Source organism: Montipora foliosa, chromosome 6 (assembly GCF_036669935.1).
Source record: "Montipora foliosa isolate CH-2021 chromosome 6, ASM3666993v2, whole genome shotgun sequence".
NCBI classification, from domain to species: Eukaryota; Metazoa; Cnidaria; class Anthozoa; order Scleractinia; family Acroporidae; genus Montipora; species Montipora foliosa.
In genome coordinates, this window is record NC_090874.1 from 64413705 (window position 1) to 64438704 (window position 25000).

At 40.0% G+C, this 25000-nt stretch overlaps 1 protein-coding gene across 1 annotated transcript; it reads left to right on the top strand.

Moving 5' to 3' along the window:
* Window positions 1-8936: 8936 nt before the first annotated feature.
* LOC138008146 (zinc finger protein Xfin-like) lies at window positions 8937-24947 on the top strand. Its single transcript, XM_068855365.1, has 11 exons — window positions 8937-9009; window positions 13576-13653; window positions 13797-13862; window positions 13957-14022; window positions 14184-14249; window positions 15329-15418; window positions 15562-15625; window positions 16437-16595; window positions 17420-17544; window positions 18373-18616; window positions 18847-24947. The coding sequence occupies exons 1-11, from the start codon at window positions 8989-8991 to the stop codon at window positions 23976-23978; spliced, it is 6111 nt and encodes a 2036-aa protein (XP_068711466.1). The 5' UTR covers window positions 8937-8988; the 3' UTR covers window positions 23979-24947.
* The last annotated feature ends 53 nt before the right edge of the window (window positions 24948-25000 follow it).

The following is a 25000-nucleotide window of genomic DNA, read 5'->3' on the forward strand; positions in this document are numbered from 1 at the left end:
TGTGATCTTCTCTTCATAGGTCAGTTGGTTAGAGCGTCGCACCGGTATCGCGAGGTCACGAGTTCAAACCCCGTTGAAGTTCTGAATTGTTGAGGCTTCTTTACGCAATTGCAAAAATTGCTTTCATAACTGCGAAGATCAGGGGTCACTACTCCAGCATAATGGTTTTCGATCTCAGTTATTTTTCCTAAAAGCATGTTAGGGTGACATTTTACATCAAGTCGATCGCTATCAAAGAGAGGAATGTTGGACCTGCCATTGGTTGTTGGGCATTTTCTGTGCATGGAATGGATGTGTTGACAACTTTTTGGCTGATTTCTGCATAATTTCTTGAAGCCACTTTCCGCAACTTGGTGTTCGCGGGAGAAATTTGACTGTGTGCTTGGGACAAGACTTGAAACAGTTTCCGTTTTGGAACTACTTTCTTGTTTCCTGTGAAGAGTTTTGCCGTTGCTGTAAACCCATTTTCTTCGAGTTATCACTGTTGTTCCTTTTTGTTAATTGTTTCGACTTAGATCGATCCTTGTTTCCTGAAAGGCGGAGTTGCTTTTCTCTTTTTTCTTTCAAGAAATGCTTTTTTGTGAATCTTTAGGTGGCCTTTCAATTCCTCTATTTCTCTGTAGAATCGATGTCATTTACGCAATTGCGTTGGCGTGACTCTGCTATATGAGGCTCTGGTGTCGTATTGCACATTTGTGCATAAATCAAACTTTTGGCCGAGAGTAGCCTGGTGTGAATAATAAAATATCAATTTATAAATTATTCTGAGCAATTTGCATTAATTGCTTGCGTGATAAAGTGAATTAAGGAGTAGGCAGCAAATCCAGAGATACGGAGATCAAGTTTTGGTGATTATACAGAAAAGTCTTGAGAAATAGGAAATATCTGTGAGTAGTGTTGTGTAGAGAGGGTGGGCATAAGTGGGGGATAGATGTGTGAAAGAAGGGTGGGGTAGGATAGAGGTACTGGAGAGGATCAGGGAGAGGTAGGTGAGTAGAAGGGAGGAAAAGATGTCTAGTTCGTTTTTAGAACCCTTAAAAAAAAGAAGCCCTTGCTTTTTTAACAACACCCCAAAAAAAAAGAAAACTCCCTTTTGTAGACAGTTGATAAAAATGTAACCATTTTAATAAATTTAAACTGCTTTGAACAAACGAACCGGTTTAAAAACAATTCAAACCAAGAACAAAATTAAACCACAACACATATGCCTCAACAGCTGTCTCGGAAACGTTTTACTGCTGTCCTAAATTCCAGATTGAAAAATCATGTTCTTGTTCAAAACATTTAAATCCATCTCAAATCGTTTTTTTACCAAAGCATAATACATCCGATCACATTTCTAGTCTCAGAACCCTGGTTGACAAATATGTCAATAAAGTTCCAAACGGTAAACCGTTCGAGTGTTTCATTGACTTCAAAAAAGCTTTCGATTCAGTTTGGCATGATGTCCTTTTTTACAAAATTTGCCAATACAACATTGGAGGAAAATTTTATGATTTGATAAAAGAACTTTACTCTAAGACAAAATGTTGTATAAAAGTTTCCGATAAAAGAACAGAATATTTTTGATTATTGCAAAGAAGTAAGACCAGGTTGCATACTCTCACCTATGCTATTTAACTTATACTTAAATGAAATTCCTTCTCTACTTGACCGAGAAGACATAACTTTACCTAATGGATTTGAACTTAATTGTCTACTACATGCTGATGACTTAGTGTCGATTTCTCACTCAGCCAAAGGCCTTGAAAATGCACTATCCATTCTGTCCGAATATTGTGATAACTGGCTTTTATCGGTGAATCCTAAGAAAACGAAAGTTATGATCCTCCTGACGAAATATAGAAAATCCGTCCTGCAAAAACTTCATTTTCAGACTAACCAGCATAAAATAGGTAATTGTAAATAATTATACCTACCTCGGCGTAAACTTGTCTTCCAACGGAAATTTTAGAGAATGCAATTTGAACTTTAATAAAAGACAAGTTAGACCATCCTTTTTCGCTACTCGTCGCTTTCTAGATTTCACGAAAATACCACTTGCTGTAACAAATAAACATTTTTGATTCACTTTTCATACCTATCCTCCCAGAGGTATGGGGAATTTACGAGACTGAATTCTGAAACAGTGCTTTGAATCTTGGGGAAGTCCCAGCCCTCCATAATCTCTCTCAAATACTCTTGTGTGCCAACAAAGTTTGTCCCACAGTCAGACCAGCAAACCTTTTGAATGGCCGCGCAAACAGGCAAAACGACGAAATGTCGTCAAAAGGCATCAGAAGACTTGTCAGTGACCAGCTTTGGGTGTATTGCTCTGGATGTTGTAAAGTTAAAAATAATAACTTGCGCTTCTCGAAGTTCTCTTCTATTCAATTTGACTTGCAATGGCCCAAACATATTCAGTGCGGTATCCGAGAATGGTGGGAATCCAGCAGCCGGAGCCGCTCGAATACTTGGTAATTGTCCCATTAAAATGGTCAAGGGGTTTCTTTCGAAGTTTGCGGCAGCCGACACACAATATTTTTTGCCATCTTTCGAAGTCCGATGATCCAAAACTTTCGCCTTGCTTCGTGCGTCAAGCTCTTGTAACCACAATGTCCTCAGTCGCTTCTGATGGAGGTGGCGCAAGAGGAAGACCACGAGTTGATGGTCTTTTGGCAGAATGATGGGGTTTCTCATGTTTTGAGGTAGTGCCCTGGCAATTTTAGAGGCGTCCATGAGCCCTGGTCAATCCTACGTTATCAGATTTTAATAGGGATCAATTTCTCATTAAGGAGCGATATACATCGAGGGGAATCTGACACCACTTGAAAAGAAGTGACTCGGAGTTTTTCAATTCTTGAACTGTTAGAGGGCCGTTATGTGCAATTCTGTTCGTAGTGACCTTAGTGTCTTTCGCCAGTCGATGTACATAAACAAGGACTCTTCGAATCTTCGTAAATGAAGGGCAATCTTGTAACAGATGAGAGAATACTGGGTTAACATTTACTTCCTCTCTAGTGACCGTGGTTGTTATACTGTTTGAAACTCTCTAGTGCTGCAATCATCTCCGTCAAGTTTCTTAGATTTCTTGATGGTCTTCATCTACTTTAAGGCGTCTCTGCATTCCAGTGGAGATCTTTGTGTTTGATCACCAAACTGTGGCCATTCGGATCTGGCAGCGTTAGAAACGACGGCCCTGATATCCAGTCGTCAAGATCATTCGGGGCAATGTCTCTTGTGAGGGCGTATGCATGATTACAGCTGGGTTTGATGTAGCAGGAATCCTCAGTTCCCAGTGTTTCTTGGATTTCGGCAACTCGTACGGACACGAAAGGGTTTGAATTCTCTCGGTGGAGTGTTCAGCCAAGACAAAACGGTTTGAGAATCCAACCATGCAAAGTCTTATCGAATTCTTTGAAATTAACTAAGTATAGAGCTTTCCAGCACGTGTCGTAAGTTTCAGTGGAGCGACAAAGGGCTTGACAATCACAGGCACACATCGATGACTTCCATCACGTGACTTCCAGCCGTTGAAGGAAAATGGCGGCCCCATATCCCTATTTCTCCTCCATCCTCAAAGCCTTGTACTTGGGGTAGGCCGATTGCTTCTGTTGAATTTAACTTCCGATCAAACGTGAAGGTGAGAAGTTGGTTTATTGCTACTTCATTCTCCTTCCACTTTTGTTGGGTTGATTCAGGTAGTATATCATCCCAACCATACCCGGCACTTCACAGCTATGGTAGGTCAATTCGGTACTTAAGCGTCACAGGTGCTACGAGGCCAATAGTATCCCACACCTGAGACAGCAGGGCGAGATACACGATATCTTTGTGAAATCTTTATTCGGGCTTAAAACTGGCCAAGCAAATCTGTACAACTTTCTTCGCTGGTTTGGTCGACTTCCTGGCTGTAGGGATGACATGCCTTGATCTGCAACTGACCCTTCCCAAAGGCCCAAGTACTTCATCGATTGTACCAGTACGTGCTTGGCGTCTTCAATGCTCGGTTTGGATCCATCAATATCGTCAACATACGTTCGCTCCTGAAGTTCCCTTGCTGCTTCAGGGAACACATCTTGAGAAACTTTGCGTTCGAGGCAATGTTGGGGGCTGGCTTGTCACCGACGTTTAGTCTTAACCACTGATACACGGCGGGAAGGTCACGTTCATTCTTTCTCAACAGGAATCAAGCACAAGTTTAACTTTTGTGCTCCTTTCCGAAGTAAACACTGCTTGGAGAGGCATGTACCATTCTGGCTGACCATCATCAACGTTCTCGCTTGGTACTTTGATTATAAATTCCTGCTCCACTAGTTTGTCAACTTCTTCATTAATGGTTTTAAAGCAGTCCTTCTTCTTAAACGACTTTTCTGCGGAATACATTCTCTTTAAGGCTATGTCGTAATTACTCTGTCTTGGCGGCCCTGCTTCTTTCCACGGCATTTTTACCGAAACTCTTCCGTCTACTATAATAGTTGAAGCTAAGAGGGCTTTCACAAACTTGTCCTCACGAAGAATATTTTCACTGCAGATGCAAATTTCTTTCGGTCGGACTCCTAAAAGATCTTACTGAACGAGTTTCTTGAGTGTCGTCTGCGGCATCATTCACAGTTCCAACGTCTACTGCCTAATTTCAGGACATCTTTCAATCGTGTCTTAATTCTGAATTGGGATCGACTTGACCCAAGAAATACCAGCCAAAACAGTTCCTCTTCGCAACAGGTTCACCAGGGTCACCACTGGCGGTGTGGATGTCGACAAAGGCGTCGAGTAGGTCAGTGGGGGTGCAGGGATGGCGCAGTGGTGAGAGCACTCGCCTTCCATCAATGTGGCCCGGGTTCGAGTCCCAGACTCGGCGTCATATGCGGGCTGAGTTTGTTGGTTCTCTACTCTGCTCCGAGAGGTTTTCTCCAGGTACTCCGGTTTCCCCTCTCCCCAAAAACCAAAGTTTTACTTGACTTCCGTTAATTGTTAATTTCAGTTTACAGTGTCCCCAATTAGTGCTCCTGCGCTAGAACGACTAGACACTTAAATAAAGTTCCTAACCCTAACCCTAACCTGCAAAGATATAGATAGAGCGTGGAACATTCTAGACATAGAGTTTGCGAAGGAAAGAAAGCTTATGGACGAACTCCTGACCGAGATAAACAGCCACGGGCTTGTAAAAGATGATCCAAAGAGTCTGACTCGCTATGCGACAACGATATCTGTGTTTGTGAACGATATGTAGGACAATGGATGTCCAGTTCAACACGCCTCAGAAGCACCATTTTTCATGTCAAAACTGCTATCAAAACTTGAACCCCGAGACAATGCAGACTTCGGTAGAGAGATGCACGGTGAAAAGAAAGAAGAAAACGTGACCAATCTGATTACGGGGTTCACTAAGAGGCAACTCATCGATCGAGAGGAAAGGGCGCTGATGGTAACGGTGGGTAAAGAGAGCGTGGTGGTGGAGAACCCAACCATAGGCGAACGGATCAACACGCGAACAACACTAGCATGACGGACAACGAATCGTGTCCCCTTGGCTGCAAATCAAAAGATCTTCTCGCCTCCTGCCCTGTATATCAGGGGTCAACTGTCAACCAAAAATGGCAGATAGCGAGACTGAATAGAAGATATCCGAAGTGCCTAAAAGCGTCCCATCATACTAATGGCTGCAAAAGGGCGGTCGGTACAACATGCGATGAATACAAGAAGAACACCACCGTTCTCTGCACAGCGACAGGAGAAACGGACTCTTACAGTCCAATTTCAGTCCCAATGCAACGATCTTCAGTAGCCAAGGTACTCCACCTTAAGTCGAGAATTGCAGTATCCAAGGAAGGGATGATGAAAAGACACAAGATGTCAAAAACGATCAAGGGATTTGCCCAGTGCAAAAGGTCAAGACAGTGGCGGGAGGTTCACCGATTTACTTGCCATGTTGGATTCTGGCTCGAACTCGAGCCCTCTATCCAAAAGAGCTGCGAAACAGCATGAATTATCTGGTCCTCAAACGCACCTGACAATGAACTTAACTGGAGGACAAGAGAAAGGGGAAGTGTATATCCGGAAACATCTCCAAGTATACACAGTTAGAAAGCCCTGCAGCAACGCTAAGGCTATTGAAAGCTACTCACATCTAAAGTCAAGAGCAGACAAGTTACATCTCTCCTGTGGTTCTGTGGGCCTAATTATTGGTAAAGGAAAGGAAAGGGTCTGTCCACAACGATCCCTTTGGCATGGCTTTTCGGAAACGCTGAAACTGTTCTTCCTTATCTTGCTCATACTTCTACATCCAATGAAAGGAAAATAAGGTTCACAGGATCTACCAGAAGTTTTGGACTAGTTTGATCCGCGCAATTCCACGTTGCACAAAGCAACTTAATAGTCAACTGAAAAGAGATGCATGCGTATGAATACGCTTTAAAACTAAACGAATCGGGAAATGGAATAAACAATCTTTCTGCAACATGTTGTAGATATATTTACAATTCTGTAAGGCGTAATCCCCTTTTAAAACAAGCGATTTTCCTATTTTGCAAAGTCACGAATACACTGCTTTCAATCATGATTGCAATATCAGAACTCTTCTTGTCTTATCGTTTATTTCTGATCACGCAATTAAGAGCAAGCTGCAATCTGATTGGCCAAGCGATAATTATGTTAAAATGACAAACAAAGACGTGCTTGTCCGGTCTTAACCACAAAATATCTAAAAAATTAAGCTTCGGGCAACGGAGTGCAAAACAGCATGTCTCGGCAAACGTACGCCACGTTGATTAAACAAAACAAAGATAAGCTGAAAGGAATCGCAATCAACCGTACTGATATCAGTTAGAATTTACGACAATTTATTGACTCATAAAGAAAGGTAACATCCCCTAGTTGATAATTTTCTTAGTTTACTCTCTGTATCATCTCAATTGAATTCCTTCTTGAGAACTTCGAATTCGGTAAAAAGCGACCCTGGACAATTTACCCTCGACACTCGACATAGAACCCTCGACCCTACCCTCGACTCTCGACCCTTGACAAAAACTCAACATTTATCTACCAAGGATCTCGCGAGCCTGTATTGTTTCAAAAAAAAAAACAGGGACAAATGCTAGGCAATATGAAGAATTTTTGTATCAAATTGCTTCATGAAGAAACAGCGAACTATTCAACAACGCTGAAGACGAAGAGCATCTGTAAGAGAAAAATAGCGCACTGATTACATTTACGACCTTGAATCCAAAACGCGTGATTGAAGAATCCTTGCTGGAGGAATTTTAAAATGTTTTAGCCAATAAAATAGGGGACAGAACACTGTCAGACCAGGCATTCATGACATTGCGTGCACAGGTAATATTGTCCGTGGAGACATTTAAGCGAGCGAACTTGAACCGGCTAGAATCGGGCAAGTTGTTTATTTGGTTGTAAACTTCTCTCGTTGAGTCAAACTCACTGGACTCCTTTCATTGTTACGTAGACGCACATTCCGTTGACGTTCTGAATTTTTAAAGAAACAACTAATTTTTCGCTCTTCGCTTAGTGAAACGAGATAAAACAAAGCTTTCTATAAAATTTATTAACTCTATAAAATTTATTAACTCGAGTTAAAGAAAGGAAAGAAAACTGCTTTTAGCGATCCGGCTTGAGACGTGCAAGCCAACTCTGTTATTTAAACTAGTTACGTAGGCAGAAACAACTTGAAAATGCCTTTCCCTATATTTTCAGCTCAGAAGTGAATTGAATATGATGCACTTTTCATTACAAGTGAAAGAAAATACAAAATGTAAAACTAGCTTGAAAGCAATGTTTACATAGTTACACAGGTGACACCTACAAGTTTGAATAAACATTGTAAATAAACAGCAAGATAGTACACTTATTTTATATATCTATTATGAGAATGTTGTTTTACCGGCCTAGGCTGAATATTCTTATTGTTTTGTTGGTTTTAAGTTGAAAATATTCTTGAATTATTTTATTACATAGCAAGTTATGCATGGCATTTCCGCTTATGTGACCTTAATCAGTTCCGGTCCAGTCCCCTTTCACTTGACAGGAGTAAAGTTAATGATGATAAAACATGCAAAACGCCATGCTGCAATACTTTTCATTTTAGTGTCTAAAACCTGCCGATTAAGATTTCGGGTTGAAATGTCAAGGGCGAATTTTCTTGAGTTTAGATTATTCCACCTCCAGTCGATTCTACCAGACAACACCGAGGTTCATTGCTCTTCGGAGCCGGGAGACACTATTTAAACCTGGAGCAGCCTGCAGAGAGCTTTTCTTTTCGTCCGACTGCACCTCAACCAGGGCTCAGCAATTTGGCGTTGTATTTTCCCACGCCATTCACGGTACCACAGGAATACAATCGTGGTACCAGCAGTACCAGTGAAAACAGTTGACAAACTAAACTAGCTTAAACTAGACTGTAATATAAACAAACACCTAAAGGAATGTTACGCGAGTGTAAACGTCCTATTGAAAACACAATCATTTTGGGTATTTTCTTTTTAAAATCCGCTGACCTAGCAGCCCAGCCGCATGCATCTTTCGCCCATGAAAATTGACTACTCAAACATTGTGAAATATGGAAACATGGCCAAGTTAAGCACTAAAGGTCACTAAAAGCTGCTCCGATATCTCAGAATTTTAGAAAACTAGAAATTGCTTACAATGCAAAAAGTTGTTAGGAATACGAAAAGTTGCCGAGCAACTTGTGGAAAGCCCTACTCTGCCTTTTTTGGCTGTGTGGGAGTCATTGTCTGGCGGGCGATAAAAGGCCATTGGATGCGATGAGACATGTTTTAAACACGTGTCCACCTCTGTAAGTCGTCAAGATCACAGAAGAGCGCAAGTGGAGCTCGTGTGTGGAAGCTTTAGATCGCCACCACTTTCGCAAAATCTTCCCTTTGGTGACAGCCACATGCCATCCATACGTTAACTCGGTAAGGGCTGCATGCTGGGAAGGAAAAGGAGCGCGCGCCAAAATTAAAATTTCCCGCCACCATTCCCGAAGGGGTCAATATGGCGCTCGTTGTCAGTCAGGTATGTCTTTTACTTCAAGTCATTTTCTATTCGACGTTTTCCAGGCAAAGGTGTATATATTGTATATGTATATATTTGTAACCTTTTCGCTTAGGCTGGTTGGGATTCTACATAAGCTTACTGAAACATGTCAATACCACCTTTGTTATCTCGCAATATTTTCAGTGAATGACTCGCTATGCTTGTTCAGCTCAGTTCAAATCCCCAAAGTATTTAGCCCTAAAGTGAACTTGGGTGCGAATCCTTGTTGTTCTATCGATTAAATTATCTATAAGGAAGGTTTTCACGTTTGTGGTTATTGCATTGGTCGAAATTTGGTCGTTCGCTAGTCGTGCATTCGAGTAACTCGATAGCGGTTGTAAGGCGATAAAGCGTTTAAAGACCGTTTACCTAACACTCAAAATAGACTTCCAGAAGACCTTTGGTCGAGTCGACATAATGTTAACATCTGAGTGGTTACTTATCGAGTAAAACAAAGTAAATCTAAGGGCGCGTTCGATTGACCCTATTCCGGAATAAGAATACGTGGAGTGATGATTAAAGCGGTATGTTTGGCGCGTGCAAAAGCAGCAAGGATAATAAAAATATGTTTAAAATAGCATTTTAGCAAATGTTTGACAAGCTTAATTTGAATCTCCGCAAAAACGAAGGATTTCCAACTTGTATTCTATGTATTCCTATTCCGGAATACTGTCAATCGAATGCACCCTAAATGTATTGATAAACTTGTGTAAATGACTGAACTTGTTTTGTGTGAAGGCACAAATTAATGAGCATGAATGTAGGTTGTGAAGAGCGGTTCCTTTGTCAAGCACTGCAGTGGGGAACTCCCTATCTGACTTTTCCTTGTCAAGGAATTTCCAGATATTATTAGTTTTGATAAAGTAAAAATTGGGCCAATTCCAAACAATGGTTCCCCTCCACCCTTAGCTTGGTGACTTGAGGGATGACTTTTTAGGTCTTCCATGATGGGACTGTTGGGGGGTTTCATCACTGGCCTGCCAGTGAAATTGTCATTGAGCTAACAAGCTACCCAGTCTGAAGTATTCCAATGACTGGTTCAATATGATAGTGCAAATATTGGTGGTCACTTGCAGGGTTACTGGGATATGTCCCTTGCCAGCTTGATCTTTATTAAGCTCACAAGCTCATCTCCATTGTTCTTTACTATGCCATCTTGCAAGGAAATTAATTTGGTCTCCTTTTCTCTGGCGGATCCATCTCGAAGTGTTTTGCAGTTCATGGGAGAGACAAGGTCACCCCTACTTTTTGTAAAGTGATTCATTGTATTCAAGGCTGCTCCCTAAGAAAATTTCCGGGAGCTCTTCAGGCTTCCAACATGAAAAGTTAGTGGCCCAAGTCATTTTTTCAATAGCCCAGGATTAATAAATTCCAGCTGGGATCATATTTACAAGAAAGTGAGGATGAATCAAGTAAAGCGCCCCTTCAGGCTACTTGTTTAGAAATTTGGTTGCCCACGCTCGTAAATAAGGCGCCCCAGGCGACCGGGCGACCCTTAGGCAGCAACCTTGGTATTGTTCTTTCTCAGTTGTTTAGTATTACTTGTTGGTTAGTATTACACTGCTCCTATCTCACCAAGGTTCATGTACTATTCAGCTTAATCATCTACCCTTTTCCTGTGTTCACTTACTTCCCTTACAGTGTGTGTGTGTCTGGTTCATGCAGAAATTATGCATGTATTTTATCCAAACAAGATCTCCTCTGGACACTCTTTATGTACTTGAAGGCACTTAGGGGAGGTTCATTGATTTAAATTGACATGAAAGAAGAAAGAAGACCAAACATGTAGACTTAAATGTTGTAATGATAATTACAATGTACACACTCAAGTCATAAATTTCTATTCTGGAGAGGCTTGCTTTATTTAGTCTTCCAGTGGGAAATTAAATGGATGAGAGGCATTCATTGATACAATGAACTCGTTAGCAATAATTACTCCTTTGGGATTGCTTTTTTCTCTTGTCATTGGCACTTCATGCTGAACATTGTCGGTCAATTTACAGATCCTTATGTGACTCAGATGACCAAAATATGAATTTGATCATTCACTTTCAAGTTTGTACAGTTTGCTTTCATCTGTTCAAAGTTTCATCCGGCTAAGACAGCATCTTTAGGTTTGATCAATGGGGGACAGTTTGTCCCCTTGGCTAAAATTATGGGGGGCATTTTCATTTTTTGGGGGACAGTCCATTTCTTTTCAGTTTTCTTACGTTCAAACATAGAAACAGGCAAGCCAACAAAAACATATTTTATTACCTGTTACTTGTAACTAAAAATTACAAGCAAGAAAAGTTAACTAAATGGTGTTAAACCAAGAATCAATGACTATGCTTTATACATGCACTTCAGATGCAAAGGGGTTTTGTTTATCCACAGCGCAACCAAGTTTCTGGAAAGATCGTGATTTTGTTGGTTTCCTTTGACCCGCATCTGTTTCTTCCTCATTAATACACTGTTCTTATTCTGTTTATTTCTCCAATGATTAATCTGGCTTCCATTTAAAGAGAAAAAGCTACCTATTGTACGAATATGTTTTCGCTGTGACGCTTTATGAAACAAAGATGCATCACACTTGGTTGAGCACGAGACGTACATGTTCAGTGAAGTGTGACTGAAAAGTGACTTTAAAATGAACTTGAAACACGCATTAAAATTTCTCCTACTGTCTGTGTTTAAGCTTGTAATTTTTTTTAATCTCTTCTTATGTGCTTCCTTCTGAGTTTTCCCCAGATTTTGAAGGGGACGATTTGTCCCCTTGGCCATTTCTGAAAGGGATGATTTCGTTATCAGTGTGGGACTGGTGCATTTGCGCGGCCTCTCTCATAGCTTGTTTTACTTCACCGCCTATTTTCTGTCCCTTTCAAGGTGTTTCCCCTAACTTCATGTCTTTTCCAGAAATAACTTAACCCTGGGGTGCAGGGATGGCGCAGTGGTGAGAGCACTCGCCTCCCACCAATGTGGCGCGGGTTTGATTCCCAGATCCGGTGTCATATGTGGGTTGAGTTTGTTGGTTCTCTACTCTGCATCGAGAGGTTTTCTCTGGGTACTCCGGTTTCCCCTCTCCTCAAAAACCAACATTTGACTTGATTTGCGATATTCTCGGTTTTCACATGACGTCATGGCCGCCATGTTGGAGCCTCTAAACAAAGAAACGGTGGCCATGTTGGAGCCCGACCAAATCCTCTGGGAATTCAACTCTATTATTATGCAAACGTTTTCTTTTGTTTTCGTTGAAAAACATGGCTGTTGATCACGTGAGTGAAAACCAACAATTTGTTAATTTCAGTTTACAGTGTCCCCAATTAGTGCTCCAGTGCTAGAACTACTAGACACTTAAATAAAGTTTCTTTCCTTTCCTTTCCTTTTTTCCACAGAATTGCTCTTATCTTTTATTGGTCGGTCCTTTTTAATAATGCAATTGCTTTGACATAGCTCTGCCTGCCTGAATGACTTTTGCACAACTACCATTGCTGTTTTTAATTAAACCAAAGTGTATGAAAGAGGTATCATGTACTCTGAAACTTTTAATATTAGCTGAGATTTGGCTTAAAGATCAAAATGATCAACCAGTGAAACCAGAGTGATACGTTTCAACTTTCGGGGAAATTTATTTGGAAGGACCTCCAGGGTGAAACAACTTCCAACATTGCATCCATGAGATGAAATGGCTGAAGCTTTCCTTGACATCTCCTTTGATTAAGTTATTATGGCCACTTTGATACAAAAAAACTGTACAATCTGTCCATATTAAATTTTACACATTCAACTAATTGTATGTAATTCGTGATGTGTTTAAACTCCCAAAACAGTTCCCACCCGCGTTTGGGAGAGGCAGCAAGAATGCTTATGAGATCTTAAGAACTTGCAGCTACAAGATTTTGTAGGACTGACAAGGGACCTGGTCATGATGGGATACCAAGACAAGTGATACCATCTGAAAAAGACTATGGATAGCACCAAGGGTGATCCACTGGGGCCTCATTAATCTGATCCTGGTGTGACTCTCTTTAACCATTGTATCATACAACTCTGACAGCGTGGTTGGAGTCTGGTTGTGCTGACACTCTTTTCTCTTCTTTCACTCTCTTGTTATTTGGCAGACCATATCATTTAAATTCACTTTTAATGATAGCCTAGCATCTTGTGTGGCCATAATCATTGTGGCTTTGTTGTTGGAATTGGCACATACATTTCTTATTTGAACGAGTAGATTTTGCTGCATGATCTCAGCATAGTTGCCCAATCAATGAGTAATTTGGTTTGGCATTATTGTGCTGACCTGCTCACGTTTCCCCAGTCTTAGTGCTACTTCAAGTGATAGTAAATATCTTGACAAAAAGTTTAAAAGATAAAGCAGAAGAAAAATCCTGTTTGTTTGTTTGTTTGTTTTAAAAAATGGACCTACACTTCTCGAAATGTGAAAGCTATGTACAAGGAAAATGGGACAAATGAATGATAAGTGTCTGTGTATCTTTTAAAAATTGCACTGCTGTAACTTTGAACAGTAATTTGTGTCCAAGTAATCTTTTCCATCTTTTCTGAAAGGAACCTGAGGAAACTTTTGAGCTAAAGCTAGAAATGGACAGTGATGAAGATAAAATTATTGACATTGAAACTTGTGAGGTAAAGGCATGATTGCAAAGCTGTTAACATGTTTACAATGTATTGCCATTAATGCTATCTCACCTTTGCTTTTTTTTCTTAATGGCAATTTCAAAACCACATAATGGGTTATAAATTTAAAGAGTAGGGTTTCTTCGTTTCAGGGCACAATAGACAGTGCTATTGAAGGTGCTTTCCAGGATGAACTGAAACTACCAGTTTTCCTTGAGGTATCAAACTGTTTGTGAATGAACTACACAACTCTACATTGCATAAATTTTGTGTAATCTCAAACTAGTTTTAATCATTTTGTTAAACTTTTAGGGCAAACTTGACAGTCACACAGAGGGTGCTTTGCCAGATAAACTGACTCCACCAGTCTCCCTCAAGGTATCACACTGTTCCAAAAAATGCTGCATCAGACAATTATTGACCTTTCTTTTTAAAAAATTAACTTGAAGTCAATTTTACCTTTTTTTCAATTTAATTGATAACTTTCATTCATGAAAAGTCAAAAAGCACGTTTTATTTTGAAGTCTGTGTTTTTACAGGATGCAATGGATATACCCACTGTGGGTGCCTTGCAGCATGAACTGACTCCACCAAATTCCCTCAAGGTAGGAAACTATTTCACAATGCAGTGGATTGACTAGCAAGTAGCTAAACCAGACAAAAACCCTTGTTATTTTGTGTCTCCATGACAATGAAGAGAAATTTTTGTGTTGAGTAAGAGAAAACTGCAGACATTTGTATTAACATGGAGAAATATTGGGTGGAATTTAGACAAAAAGGAATATAATGTATCACAGTAATGTGAAGGAAAATAGCAACAGCACCAAAACACAACATTCTGTCTTGAAATAAAAATGACTGGGTTTTAAGGGATAGCAGGTCAAGGAGTGTTGACATGAAGAGGGGCCCAAATTGAAAGCCAGGAACATCAATCAATCAATTCTTTATTGATAAAGCAGGTTAAAATTACAAAAATTACAAAGTAATAGTTGCATTGGCAGCTATCAGCTGATGTGGACCTGCATGTGAGAGCATGCACGATTTAGTTTTGGGTATTTAGGAGAGGGAAGAATTTGTGAGAAGTGTCAAATGGTGAGAGACATGGTCACAATAAAAAATGGAATCTTGAGCATTTATAGTGTATTAGGTAGGCAGTCTAAAAGGCCTTGCTTTGGCTGATGACAGAGTATTAAGACTTGCCCATTAATCAAACATGTCCTCTGTCAAATTTTTGATGTAGAAAAAAAAAAACAAGTGGGTAGGGATGCCTATTGTGAAAAAGGTAGTTTATGCGCCATTACTTACATATGAGGATGTAAAGGTGTGGAGTGACACTGGAATAAATCAAGTCCATTCTTTAGTAAATCTGAAGATTAGAACTACAAGAATCTATTTGCAAGGTGTATATAAGATGGGACTGACAGGGGCAGGGACATTTGGCTGAAACGATGTTCAACCAAGTTTCCAAAGATCCATTATAATGGAAGTTTTGAGGACTCCTTGAAAGGCTCAACTGGATCTCTGAAATGCATTGATGATGTAAATTATACTTAAAATACCTATATGTCACAAAGGTTACTGTTGCACACCGTTAATGCTTGCCTAATCTTTAAAAAGTACCGGCACCATTGACTAGTATTTAAAACATGGCATGATTGGTTTGAATCCCTTTGTCTTTGTTTAGGACTACGAAGAACTACTGGATTTTCCAAAAGCCTGGGATGCATTACCTGGTCATGAGCCAAAATTAAAAGAATTTACCATCCCCTTGAATGTAAGAGCTCAAATGCTTTATTCAAATTACTATTATATCTCTTGTCCACTGTGGGATTTCAATTCAACTCAAAAAACATCCAAATTTAACATCTTATTTTGACCAAAGTGTGGTTTTGCATAATTCAGCTTCTTTTTTTGCAGAAACTTAGGGTTTCTAGGAATTGCCGAAACAAGAAACTTGAACTCGAAGAAGATGAGTACATTTGTAAGCAGATGTTATTGTTTGTCTCTTCTTTCCAATACATTTATACGTATTGAGATAAAAAGGAGCAAGAGCATGTCCTCAACTACTTTGTGGTAGCTGTATTATTTGGGATGTATATTTTTCCTGGATAATGATGATAATGATAATGATGATGATAATAATAATAGTAATAATAATAATAATAATAATAATAATAATAATAATACTTTTTTTAAATTGGAAATAAAGAGAATCATTGAAATGCTGCATTGTCAGCCATCTGAACCTAGTTTTATAAAATTGCTAAAAAAGGGGTTAAAACTTATCTAAACTTTATTGGTCTGTAGCTCAGTGGTGGTTCATTGTCAATGCTACAAAGAAGTGCTTGGGTTTTATTGAGTATCCCGAAGGCACCATTGAAAAGAATTGTCACTTTAAGGATAATGTTATCAGGATTTGAGACATCACTATCACCTTCCCTTAAACTTTCTCATTTCATTAAAATTTTGAAGTAGGCAATTTAATTTAATCCATGATAAAATATATACTGCACATTTGAGCACACTTAACATTGGACCAAGTGATTCCCAGGATTCCGAGAACTGAGTGATAGGTTATTAATAATACTTAATGAATGAAATGAAAACTGAGATTTTGCAATGTCTTGTGTAACGTACAGTATTTACCAGTATAGACGTTCAGGTGTTTGATGGTGTTTTCATTTCTCAATTTTGCTCCATGACCAAATTGTTCCTTCTCTGTGTAAAACGAAAATGTACTTTGCCTTGCGTTACAACAAAGACTCATCTCCTATTCATTTTAATCATCGTAGTGTGCAGCAAATGCAACAAACTGCAAATTGGTGCATGTTCAATCCACTGTAATCTGCGGTGGGTCAAAGAACCTTTAGAGGTGTTGGTGACAGAAGGGCAAACGAAAGCAAGAGCTACTATTCCGAAAAACATGGATTTGAAGAGTTCAAGTATTCCAGGTAACTGAGCTAGCTCTTGGCCATACCCATTGAAACGATTAGATGCTGATTTGATGCTCACATGTCCTGGAATCTTAAAAACAAACTGATGGACTTGAAACTCTGTCAAACAATTAAACCAGCGTTTTTTCGGCAAAATGGTCCAATTTTGAACGTTTGTGTAAGTAGAGTGTAGATCTGGAAAGGAAAGGAAAGGAACTTTATTTAAGTGTCTAGCCGTTCTAGCGCTGAAGCATTAATTGGGGACACTGTAAATTGAAATTAACAATTAACACAATTCAAGTCAAATGTTGGTTTTTGAGGAGACTCAGAGTACCCGGAGAAAACCTCTCGGTGCATAGTAGAGAACCAACAAACTCAACCCACATATGACACCGAGTCTGGGAGCGAGTGCTCTCACCACTGCGCCATCCCTGCACCCCTGGTTTTGTGTGTGTGTGTTTATGGTATTATAAGTTACTGTTGTAATCGTAATAACAAGTCTCTGTAAGTGAACCTTTTCAAAATATATTTGTTTAAAAACTAAAGCAAAGCTAGAATATAGAAGAATATGTTGGAGTGTTCTTCGTTCACGCTATCCTGGATAATCTGGTTTTATTAAGTTCTTTCAGACTTGCATCTTTTCAATTTTCTGTGCCTTTATAAATATCCTCTCCACGGACGACTCGAGTGTCATAAGTTTACATTAAGTATTGCCTACTTATTTACTCACCTAAGCGCAGAAAAGGAAAGGAATAGGCAAAATAAATGGCTTTCAGGTAATTTACCCAAGAAACTCTTAATTATGGGCTGTCAACACCCATATTCTTTCCATCCATTTGCAGACGCTGGACTTGGAATTTTTGCCAAAGAAAGATTTGAAAGTGACGTTGTGTTTGGACCCTATTGGGGTCAAAAGATTACTGTAGCGGATGTCACTTCAAGTATGGATCAAAGCTATATGTGGGATGTAAGAACGCTTTGATTTTCGTTGAATTTAAACATTTTACAGTGGTAATGGCTTAGCATAGCTATTTATTTTTATTTATTACAATTCATGGCAAGTAACGATAATAATATAAAAATAAGTAGGTAAATAATAATAATAATAATAATAATAATAATAATAATAATAGCTGAGGCGCCGGAATATACTCAGGTTACTGTCTTCCTCTTCTTCTTGCTGCAACTTCTACGCTTTGCGGGCGGGTTCCCGCCTAGCTCTTTGTGTGTTTTTCTTATTTTATATCTGGCGTTCAGATGTTGACATACTACCTATAATAATACTAAGAATATTTTTTTAAACAACAGCCATTGGAGTTGTGCAAAAGAGCCAAAGACCCCATACAAGGCGCAACACCGTAGATACTATTTACAGAAAAATAGTGTATTAACTAAGATACTATGGCCTATAAACAAATAAAAACGCAAAACAGTCAGGCGCAGTTTGTCAAGTCATCTAGACCCGGCAATTCCATCAACTGACTAAATATCACCAAATCGACCCAGAAACCCTGCAACACCACGCCTAAATGAGTGCAAATCACTGCGACTTCACGCTTTAGACAGTTCCAGCTATCCACAATTCTGTTGAAATATGAATTTTTAAAACTGGTTGTCCTAGCAAAGATTTTCTTCAGTTTCAAGCAGTCAAGACTCCGAAAGGTATAACGATCGTCTGAACAATAGTCCCGTTCTCACTATCAAATTAATTAAATGTCATCCAAAATTAAGTTACTTAATTTTGGATCACATTTCATCTAGTGTTTCACTAACTGATAACTTTTTTGGCTTCCAGATAATTGAGAATGGTCTTGTGACCCACGTAATTGACGCTCGAGACGAGAAATACAGCAATTGGCTTCGATTTGTTAACTGTGCTCGCAACGAAGATGAGCAGAATTTAGTCGCCTTCCAGTATCGGGGAGAAATTTACTATCGATCTTACAAGGTGATTGAACCAGGAATGGAATTACTGGTGTGGTACGGCGACAGATATGCCTGTGATTTAGACATTCTTGACAAGGAAAACAAACCTTCAGGTGTGTGAAGATTTTAAACTAGGATAACCGTTCTTTTCTTTTTTCTTTTACAGTGGAATTCCAAAAAAGACAGAAGATAGCTCTTTCAGACATATTAACGTTGATATTTTAGTTTATACTTTAGCCCTTTTTCCATTGAAGTCTTAAATCGCGTACTTGAGTGGAAGTGGTATAGCTCATTTTAAGTCTGGTATTGTTTGACGAGATATTTTTGCTCCTTTTTTGCACAGGTGGCCCAATCCAATGTCAAAAGTGCTTCATGATCTGTTCTGGGCCCATATCTCTTGCCAGCCACAACAAGTTCCGCTGCCAAATGAATAGTGAACACAATCGCTGGCGCTGCATGCACTGTGATAGAAGTTTTAAATCCCAGTCATCCCTTCATTTCCATAAGAACATCCACAAGGGCTTGAGGCCATTCATATGCAATATTTGTGGGAAGGCTTTCACTCGTCCATCTTCAAGAAACAGGCATTACCTTTCCTTTCACGTAGATAAAGAATCCTTTGACTGCAAGATATGCAACAAAGCTTTTAGCAATGAGAATCACCTCAAGACGCACATGAAAAAAAGTCACAAGTGGCAACGGCAAACCGGCTATCATTCCTCCAGCATTCGTTATCAGTGTAAACAATGTCTAAAGTGCTTTTCTTCTTCTAAAAACCTGAATCGACACACAAAGTTACACGCAAAATCAGATGACGGCACTAAACTATGTGAGAATGAAATCCCTTTGCGAAGGAATGAAGCCACGCATAACCAGACTTCAAATGCCTTTGACTGCCAGCATTGTGGTCAAGGCTTCATGTCTTCAGTTTCGCTATCCAATCACATGAGAATGCACGAAAAGCAAACTCGTTTGAATGTCTGCTCTATTTGCAAGTTAAGTTTTGATTATTCTGGGAACTTATCTAGGCATATGCGAGAAAAACATCCACGGGTCAAAGTTATCAAATGTGGAAAATGTAACAAGGTTTGTGCGGACAAGCGTATCTTAGCTATACATGTCGCCATCAGGCATCCAGTGAAACGTAGCTTCGTGAAAGACCACCTTGGATTCCGACAAGGAAAAATGAAAAAACCGTTTCCCATGCTCACCTTCGTTAAATGCAACACTTGTAAGCTCGCGATGCCGAAAAACAAATTACCTGATCACATGCTGACGCATCACAAGACAATCACGAACAGCAAAAACAAGAGCATGACAGCCAGTGACACCAGTGGCAAATTTAGGTGTGAAATTTGTTTGGCAGTTTTCCGTACTTCAAAGCTGATGCACTGTCACAGGGCTTCCCACTTCAAAAAGCGTATTACTACACCACCTGGTGTGACCACAACGGAATCAACTGTGCCTTCAAGACAAAGTGACGACTCAGTGAAACTGGACAATAAAGAGTTAAGATGCGATGCTTGCGATGAAACATTTTCTTCCTTGGATAAACTTCGTTCTCACTCCTCTGTGCATTTAAGGAATTGGAATCTAAGTAAAGCTTCTAATGTGCAACAACAACCAAGTTTTCGCAACAAAGAGTCTACAAATCTCAATTGGTCTCCTACTACAATATTTTGTTGCCAAGTTTGCAAGAAAACTTTTCAGACAGAGACGTCTTTGCGATCACATAAGTCCCACCACAGCAGATCACATACATCGAGTGAAGCAAAAAGTAAACTTCTGTCGCAAAAGGAACAACAAAAGCTTCATGAACATCAGCAAAATTACGTAAATACAGAGTTGACAAAAACACAGCCCGCATCAAGATTTTGCTGTCATGTTTGCCAAAAATCTTTTAGGACAGAAAGGTCTTTGCGATCACACAAATCCCACCACAGTAGATTACATTCATCTAGTAGCTCACCACCTCAGCCTTTGTTGAAAAGCTCCCAAGAAAGCAACAAATGTCATCTGAAGAAAGATTCAAAAGATGCCTCTATTGGAAAATTCGGGTATAACAATTCAAGGACAAATGCTGATAATGGCCACTATGGACAAACCCTGGGAAAACCTTCTGGCAACTCTTCATATGAGAGCGCGAAGACTGCCAGCAAACGTGAACTGTTTGCTTGCGAGAAGTGTGGAAAGAAGTTCCTTTCCAAATTGAATCTAATTCGCCATAAAGCGCATCACGCAAGGTCGAATCCTCCCACCCAGTTCACAAAAACACATTCTAACTCCAAAATAACGGTGAATGGAAATTCTCAAAAGCTGTATGAATGCAGCACGTGCCTAGAGTCATTTCAAGAGAAACGTTCTCTGGTTTCTCACCAACGACGATCACACATAGGAATAAAGGCCAATTTCATCTGTCCATTCTGCGACAGAACATTTTCAACAAAGGCCAGCCTTTACCTCCACAAGCAAGACTTACACAATAGTAGTGACCCGTTCACATGTCGGCGATGTAACGGCCAATTCTCGAGTAAGTATTCTCGCAACAACCATGCATGTTGCGCAGAGGAGAGAGCGCATCCTGCAAGTCACAAAAAACGTCGACATGTAGAAGACTCATCGTCCCATCGGGAAGCTGTACGTAAGGTCAGACGAAGTGATACTGTGAGTTCTAAGAAAAGGAAGGTAGAGGGTACACTGGTAGAGGAAAGTAAAAAAGCAAAACGAGGCGGTGTCGGTAGTAGCGCTGACAAGCATTATCTGTGCAATGTGTGTCTTGAATTTTTCCCGACCAGAATCGGTTTGAGTAATCACAAGCGTTCACACTCTGGACATAGTGATCCTTTCGTATGTTTCACTTGTCATCGAGGATTTGCATCCAAACGAAATTTGCTGAGACACAGAGATTCCCAGCACAATGCAACCACTAGTACTCGTGTTTCGACTGATAGCAAACTCGTGTCTAAAAGGAACCAGGGCAGTTGTGGTGTCAATCTGACATGGAATCGTGGTACCTATTCTTTGGTCCAGAAAACCTCATCATCACCCAAGAATAACGTGTCCAAGTTTTCATGCTTAACTTGTAACAAGCAATTTGGGACTTACAATGGTTATTACAAACACAAACGCCGCCGTCATGCTAAAGAGAATCATGTTTCTTCTGGAAGAGCACACACCAGCATCACAATGAATGACCACCAAACGATAAGCAGTCGTTCTCTTTTTAAATGCCAGTATTGTGAGAAACAACTCCAAACAAGATCTACTTTACGCAGGCATGTCAGAGAAAAACACGGGAAGAGAGTAAATTTGCAGAGTGAACAGATGCGTTTACTAGATGTGAAAAGTACCAACACCCGTTGGAAATGTCAGCACTGTGAGAAAGGATTTAAGACGGAATTTGGTTTGAACAGGCATGTTGAGAAAAGGCATGACAAGAGAATATGGGTGGATCGCCACGACGATGGTAAAACATCGGGGAACAATAGCAGTTCTTGGAAATGCACGTACTGTAGTAAGGAATTTAACAGTATTCATGGTATAAGGAAGCATGTTTTAAGAAAACATCCGGGCAGAAAGAGAATTTATAGTCGGAAGTCTGATCAACCGGAAGTTACTGTCAAGTCGAGAATTGGTTTTGAGAACTCAGAAAAAGGAAAAGGCAAGCATGCAGTGAGGGCATTTGAATGCCAATATTGTCACAAAGGGTTTTTAACAATCAACAGACGTTACAAGCACATTTTGCTTGCACACAGGGGTGACTTGGTTTCCCTGCCGCTTGCTCTTAAAATAACCTCTGACAGCAAGTCTGAAAATCTCCAAAACACCATCCACCCAAAGTGCCTTGAAGGCCGAGATAACAGAGAAGCTGGGGTAAATGAAATAAATAATTCTAAGCTGCATGATGAAGAAACGAAGACCAAGTTGCTTCAACTTCCAATTAAAGCAAGAAGAAAGGGCGGTTCTTTGAAGTCGAATTTTTGTTGCCGGTACTGCAGAAAGCGGCTTTCTAGCAGATCTTCTTGCAGAAGACACGAGTTGAGACTTCACGAAAAACTAGTTGGATCTTCATTTGCTTTGCACAACGATCAAAATCGCAAAACTGAGAAAGAAAACGCATGTGACAAGACCGTCGTCTCAATGAAAGAAAAATCTGGTGTATTTGAAAACCGCAATGTTGAGCCACCTGCAAGGCCTTCTTTAAAAGGATGTGTTATCGGATCATTGTTTAGTCTTGGTTTGCCACCGGGAATCATGGCATTTCCTTGCCAGCATTGTCCAAGGAGATTTATCACCATAAATCGTCGTTACAAGCACACTTTGCTTGCTCACTCCGTAAAAGTAAACACGAGCTTCAGGGCTTTGGAGGGGGATGTACAGAGTGGTGGAGAAAAGTCAGACAGAAAGTCGGTTAAAGCCAAGTCTTGTCGTAGTGGCTACAGAGACGCTTCATTGTATCCATTCAAACAAACGTTGCCTGCATCCGAACTTGGTCAGGTCTTTCTAAAGAGATCCAAACCGCAGCAAGTGGAACAACATGATGAGTCTTCCCCCGGAAACGATTGTGAAGTAGCTTTGAGTATCAGCCCTTCTCATCTGATCACGACTAGTGTCAAAGATAAATCTGACGCGAAGTCAGTGAAAACCGTCCTACCATGCTTTGAGGGCAAGAACGACGTTGCAGTGCCTCCTGTCAAGGTAACGCCGCTTCCATCGAAATCACTTGGTCATTTTTCACGAAAAACATCTATACTCCATCAACAGGAGTCTCTCGATGGCCTTGTGAATAAGGTTAACCAACCCGTTTTCGATGACCCAAGTGAAGTCACCTTAAGTCTTAGTACTTCCCAAATGGACACGGAGACTGGTATACTACAAATCCCTAACGCCAAGGTTGTTGAAACAGTGGTTAGTGATGAAGAAAATAATGGCATCTCAGTTCCTTGTGCCAAAAGAGCATTTCCTGCGACAAAATCAACTGTCAAGCGATTACGAAAGGGATCCAGAATCCAGCTGTTAAATCCCCCAGATGGCCTGATTAATACAAATGGCAAGATTTCTGCCCTGTTCGCAGCTGGAAAACCTTTGAGAAAAGCAAAAGCATTCCCATGTGCATTCTGTGAAAAAAGCTTCTCTTGTAATGCTCTGCGATATAAACACTTCCTCTTTATTCACTCAAGATCTGGCGGTTTGGCAGAGAAGGAGTTGGTTACTTTGGAAAATACTTCAGTGAACAAATCTTCAAGGGCATCGTCGCATAAGGCCATTGGGATCGTTCCATTTAATTTCAATGAAACTGTAGGTTCGGGAGGAAATAATTCCGGCACCCGTCCTTCAAGATCAAGGAATGGTTTAGTCAGAGGAAAGCACGGTATTGGCAAAGCTGTATGTAGAATCTGTCACCCGAACACTTTTGGGACTGTTTTGCAAGGAAAAAATTCAAAGGACGTCCGAAGCAGGCCCTTTGAAAGTTGAGACAAAGCAATATTTTCCTTTTACATTTTGCATCTAGGCAAAATTTCGAAAGGCACAAGTTATGCAATCATAGCCATTGACCGAATGCAAAAATGGCCGCCAACAAATTTTTCTTTTGTCTTTGTGTTAATTAGCCTAACTAGCCTCGTTCACACGCGTAAAATTGAAAGAATTTGGGCTGTAAAACGAGGCTAGTTAGGCTACATAACACAAAGACAAAAGAATAATTTGTTGGCGGCCATTTTTGCATTCGGTCAATTCCAGTGCAAGGCTTGTGGGTTTTCCACCAAGAGGGAAGACTGCCTTAGTATTCACAAACGAAAGCGTTGTAACAAATGAATTGAAAGTTTTTCAAGAGCCACACAGCTGATTCCAGTTAGTGTAAATTTAGTGCGACGATCAAAAATTGCGAACTGTAAAACAAGAGTTTTAAGTGGAACTTCTTTCCATAAGCGTTAAACTTAACTTTTTGGAGCTTAATGGGAAGAGGCCCATTCCATCTTTACTAGCTACATGATAAATCGCCCTGTGAGTTTCAGTGTATCCATTTAATACTTCTTTTTGCTTGCTCCACCAAGTTCCCTTCAATGTATGAATTAAGTTTTAAAACCTCTTTGCAATTGACTGCATTTTAACACACGGAAGTTCCATCTTGCCCAGATAGTTCCTGCTTCTTTATATCTTTTAATTTTAAGTAAGGTTCAGAGTTATGCTTTTTAGTCTTGCTTTTAAATCGTAATGGAGACCATAATATGCGAAATGCATTGAACGTATTTTTGGCCATCTGTATTGGTGAGTAGAGACAGAGAGAGGGAGAGACCGTGCGGGATGTACAAAGAATTGACTTTGAAATACTTGGTCAAAATTTCAAGTTCGCACATGGTCTTTTGAAAAATGGCTTAAAGATTCGTGGTATTGATACCTCATCGTGTGAATTTTTTTCCCCTGGGTTGTTAGACATGCCTTATTTGTGTGCTAAAATGTTACTCTTTTTGGAAATTAAAATTGTAAAACTACCGTGA

Bases quoted from the DNA above. Each gene is read 5' to 3' on its own strand.
- LOC138008146 (XM_068855365.1), top strand. From the start codon at position 8,989: ATGGCGCTCGTTGTCAGTCAG. The intron at 14,250-15,328 runs GTAGGAAACTAT...GTCTTTGTTTAG, and splicing joins CTCCACCAAATTCCCTCAAG to GACTACGAAGAACTACTGGA. The intron at 15,626-16,436 runs GTAAGCAGATGT...TAATCATCGTAG, and splicing joins CGAAGAAGATGAGTACATTT to TGTGCAGCAAATGCAACAAA.